Source organism: Octopus bimaculoides, chromosome 21 (genome assembly GCF_001194135.2).
Source record: "Octopus bimaculoides isolate UCB-OBI-ISO-001 chromosome 21, ASM119413v2, whole genome shotgun sequence".
Lineage (NCBI taxonomy): Eukaryota > Metazoa > Mollusca > Cephalopoda > Octopoda > Octopodidae > Octopus > Octopus bimaculoides.
This window is the reverse complement of record NC_069001.1, coordinates 39,860,203-39,865,646: the sequence shown is the minus strand read 5'-3', so window position 1 is coordinate 39,865,646 and position 5,444 is coordinate 39,860,203. Positions and strand designations below refer to the sequence as shown.

The following is a 5,444-nucleotide window of genomic DNA, read 5'->3' as shown; positions in this document are numbered from 1 at the left end:
TATATATATATATATATATATATATATATATATATTCACAGCAAGTTGTTTTACGCCTATTACACTAATTATTTTTTGTTTTTGAGCTCTGCTCAAACACTATAGTTTAGAGGCCATGGACTGACGATGTGAATGTTCCGAGTCCTCTCCCCTCCCCCCGTTCAAGAGCGCGCATTTTTTTCTTCATATTCGTTCCCAGCGAGTTGTTTTACATCTATTATACTAATTTTTTTAATTTTTGTCTCCGGGTCAAACGCTTTTGTTTGACCCCGCTATATTATAACAGCTTATCTTCCAATTGCAGTTACCAGCGAAAATTAAAAGTTTGTCGTGGGTGTAGCAGAATTAATACCGGGGTACTATTCAAGAAGAGTGGTCCCGGTGCGCACACTCGCGCAAGCGAGTCGTGACTAGTCGATCCTACAACGACTACCTAGCGCGAGTGCGCGTCCTGTGCAAAACATGTATGAGGGTTAGCGCGGATGCGCGAGTGTGCGCACGGGGACTACTCTTCTTGAATAGTACCTAATATCGGAGCTGAAGGACAGAGTGGTATACTTCAAAATATGTGACTGAGTGTTTCAAAAAAAATATTCAATAACAAATGGATTTTATTTTGGTTTTATATTCTTTTTCTACGTCGTTAGAAGAGAAATAGAAACATATATATCTATATTCTGGAACATTTTTTAAAAGTTAGGTACAGGATATATATAAGTGGCAACCTTGGAACAGGAAAACTTAAAAGGAGTAGAAATGAAAGTGACGTCGTGAAAGCAAATGTCAAATACACGTATTCACATCGTAGTTTATGTCAATGCAAAATATTTCATTTGAAATACACTTACCAAATTCCTTTTTATTTCACCTTCAGATTCCTGATATTTCAATGTTAAATACGTTTTTACTGTCGGAGATGTGGAAACACTAGAAAAGAACCTGCGGCCATTCATAAATTACTCGTTGCCATAGTGACGGTTAGTTTTGTTTTCAAATCAAACGCTTTATTAAGGGAGACTACTCCGACTGACTAAATTGTTCGCTTCCTCTTCACAGACGTATTTCCTTTCGCAATACGACACAACTTACCTATAAATTAACTATACCTTAATCTTAGCACTGTGAGTAGGGACTGACGTCTGTAAGGGGCTGAGATGCCCCTGTGGTAGGTGCTGCATTGATGACGCTTCTTTCTTTTTTTGTTTTTCTTTTGTAAAATATATTCCTTTTCATTGATTTATTCCAAACTGTAACCTGTTTGGTTGTATTTGAATCGACAGTAACTGTATAAACATTGAAATAGAAGATATATTTACATGTGCTTCGACATTTAAAGATGGATTTAAATAACGAGATTTGGGAAGTTTTTTCCCTCAGACTCATTTTATTTATTTCCTCTTCCACAGCTGACAAAATATTTTCATCAATCATAGAAACAACGCAAAACAAATCTTGTTGACTTGTATATGTATGTATGCCTTATTTATATACACGTAGTGCCTTTATTAAGTGTGGATTTATTGATTAAAAACAAGGTTTTATACTGCAAATGATGGAGCAGAATAATGTGGAATATATATTTTATTAAAATAAACAGATAATATGAGAACAATTTACAAACAGCATACCCATACTAGGGTATGGTACCTCTTTACTTTAATGTAGTAGCGATGGGTGCCAGGCATGCTTTTGACTAAATTTTTGTAGTAATTTGAAGGTTTTCTCTTTTGTGTCAAAGTCTGCAATATATTGTTTCAAATCCAAAACTGATGACACATTATAAACTGCAATTTCTGTGATTACATACTTTTTTTTTATTTTACAGGATTCAGATTGAAGAGATGATCCAAGCTTCCACCCGTCCTCAAGTGATTAATGTTATCATTAGGCTTAAATTAATCTTTCGTACATTTTGCTAAATGCTTGGAGGAAGGGGTAGAACCCATAGCCTTTGTAGGCCCTTTGAAATTGGTGAAATAGATGCTGGGAGCAAGGAGGAAATTCTGGGAAGGAAAACTAGATTTTAGGGGCTAGTATAGAAGGGACACAATGAGGAGAGGTGAGTGGTTGACAGATGTCTGAGGTTAACACAGACCCAGCCAAATGTGAGAAGCAGAGGCCATAATAGTATAATTGTTGAAAAGTAGAGGGAGGAGACAGCAAACTATGAACCAGAGGTGGGAGGAAGATGTTCGGATGACTGATACCACTCAGTCAGATGGCCATTTTGTGGATGTAGGCTATAATCTGTGTGTGCAGTAATAGCATTTCAGATGTAGGAGCAATGTGGACCTTTACTGGGTTTTGTAGGTAGTCTTGTTGGGGGTGGAGTGGCGGTGAAGTATCTTCTGGTTCTGAAGAGAAGAGCCATTTGATAGGGTGCAGTCCATGCTGTATCTAAGGATGTGCTTTCACTAGGAGAGTTCCTTGGGGATAGTGCAGTCCAACATTTGAAGTAGGTTCTGGTACCACATTGCCTGCGTTTGAAACCATTTAGCATTCAAACTGGTCACATTGAGCATCTCGCATCTACTCTATAATGCTGTGTCCTCTCTCTCTGACTGCTACTAGAGTGTCCTCTTCTCCTTGACCATACACCTGTAACAATGTATTCACTATAACACACCTGAAAAAGACATATACACACCTGTAATGATGCAGTCATCACATCTGGAATAATGCACTCCCCACCATACACAACTGAAGTGATATACTCACCACATACTGGAACTGGCTGAGCCATTTGAGTGGGAATTTGTTTAGGCTTTCAATATTCTGAGGTCAAATCCTGCTTCGGTAGAGGCTTGATTTCAAAATCCTGCCCAGTCCACCATTGTATGAGGTTATATTGCATTGGAAGGTTGGGGGTGAGATGCATAAAGCTAAAAACAAAACAAAACAAAAAACAAAGACTACTTGAAGGAGTCTATATCTCTAATGAATAGAGATAAGTGCTCAATTAGAGAAATTAATTAACTGTGATTTCACTCTTCTTTGAATAAATAAATCAACTTCTTGTGAAGCAATCAGTTGAAAAAGATTCTCTTTTCAAGTAAAATAATTCTTCAGGTATGGCAATTCAGATTGAATGTTTAATCGTTTGGTTTTAGCAGACATTGTTGTGGTTATACTGGAGAACATAGATTGCAGTGAGATTATTTCAAAGAAACATCCACAAAATCAAAATGAAGAAACAACAAAAAACCGACACAGTTAACATCTTTAATATTTTATTTTAAAGAAAATTAGAATGAATATAAACAAAGTCATTTTCAGGTACTAATATACAGAGCACCCTTATGTAATTAGGGCATTTGTTTGATTTCCTCAGACCTTTTACAGTTTTTACCTTTTTCGAAATGAGAAATTAGAGGTGGGGAAGTAGAGTTTTAGCAGGAAACTGCAATAGGTATAGTGTAGTCTTAACAAGAAACCACTACAAGCAGTTGGGGGAAAATCATGCCTGTCTTCCACAGATAAAAAGAAAAAAGAGAGTGAGCAAAAGATCTAGAAGAAAATCTTCAGATAAAGTTCCATGTCCTATGCAGACATGTGGTCCATAGTTGTTGAGGGGGGGGGGGCTATTGTGTGTGTGCCATCATTTGTTGGTAGAGTCCACAACATGGCTGTGTTGACACTGTATGTTGTGGACTGTGGTTTAGTAGCACAGCCATAGTTATTGGAGTTTTTGAAATTATAACAGTGAATAATCCACTTATGATTATAGGACTTAAAATGTTATGTGCATGTGTTTATGTATAAGAGTATATATGTATATATATATATATATATATATACACACACATGCATACACACATTCATATGTATATGTGTATAAATGTATGTGTGTGTGTGTGTGTATATATATATATATATATATATATATATATATATATATATATACAAACACACACACACACATGTGCATAAATGTGCACACACCCATTCGAGTACGCGCATTGTTGTCGACTTATATATATAAAAATGTCAGCCATAAACAACAGTTATATGTTGACAAATGCCTTAGATGCCTCGGATGCTAGTCTATCTGCGAGACAGCTGCTTTGTTAGGAGTTTGCATAGAAAAGGTTTACTTTGAGACGTCTGATGAAATATTTAATAGAAGCAGAAGCAAAACAGTTATAATAATGCTAGATATATAAATAATCATATACATACACTTAAACAGATGCACATATATGAATGTTTATATATAGTGATACATGTATATATAGGCATGTGCCTATATGTCTATGAGAACAATAGGAAACAGGAGAACAATAGGAGACAGGAAACCAAAGTGAGAGACACACATTAAAAACAAAAAACATTAATATGTATCGCTTAATTTGTTTCTGTGTCCCTTTGTTTACACCCTTTATGCTCTAATTTTGATATTTTTATTTGAATTTACTGAACACTCTTGTAAACTGGTCCGCAAACAAACACATGTCATGTATTTTGATGTGTGTGTGTGTGAGTATAAATATATATACATATATATACATACATACATATATATATATATAATACGTGTGCACGTGTGTGTGTGTGTCAGTAAAGTGAATAGTTTAACAACAGACATAACTTGGTCTAACAATGAAGTTTGGCAAGCCTTGACTTCACTCCGTTGGAATGTAAGAATTATTGAGAAAGATTTGAAGAGTGTGTATAATTAGAAATAACGACAGTCAGAAAAGTTAATAAATTTTAATTATTTATCATTTGAATGTTTCCATCTAAGATAAATCTAGATAAGAGTGAAATGTGAAAACTGGAAGGGAAAACAGAATTGTTTCATAACTTATTGAAAATATTTCCATCCTCTCAGGCTCAGATACCCAAATACAAGCATTTCTTTCTCTCACGCATCATACAATATTTTTATAAATATTATCATTTCCACTTTATTCTGGAACAAAGAGATAAAAAAGAAAACTCTTGTTTCCAAACCCCAAACTATGATTTAAAGTCAAATAAATGAGAGCTAACACAGGCTTGCTTGGTTATTTAACAATCAAACATGTTTTAATGTTTTGGACACTAAAACCTTATTGTTAGAAAAAAAAAATCTGAAAAACTGAAATTTTTGTTAAATTAGTTCCTTGTTAGTGTTTAAAATTTCTGCCCATTACAAGACATCAACGCAAACAAAAATCTGCTGATAAAATTTTTGCAATAATAACAATCAAAGTGTTCTCAAACAACTTTTTTGAAAGTAAAACATTTACTTTTTTAACATTTTAACATATAATTTAATTATTTAAAATCTGCAAACACATTAAACATATGCACAGAGAAAGTAACAATTAATTATAATTACAATGCATTACATACAAAATTAAAATGTATTTGTTTAATATCTACAATATAGAATATCTGTAATTATATATTAAAAAAAAAGAATTCAGTAAATTTATTTTTATTATTTTGGCTGTATTTGT

General features: G+C 34.0%; 1 protein-coding gene across 2 annotated transcripts in view; it reads right to left on the bottom strand.

Annotated features, from left to right (window-relative positions):
- Positions 1–991, bottom strand: part of LOC106882269 (calcyphosin-2) — a 45,223-nt gene extending 44,232 nt beyond the window's left edge. Inside the window, exon 1 of one of the 2 annotated variants that reach the window (XM_052975365.1) lies at positions 849–991. In XM_052975365.1, coding sequence (XP_052831325.1) covers positions 849–953 — 105 coding nt within the window. In that variant the 5' untranslated portion in view covers positions 954–991. The remainder of the gene's footprint in view (positions 1–848) is intronic. The other variant, XM_052975366.1, reaches the window with a different exon arrangement.
- Positions 992–5,444: the final 4,453 nt, after the last annotated feature.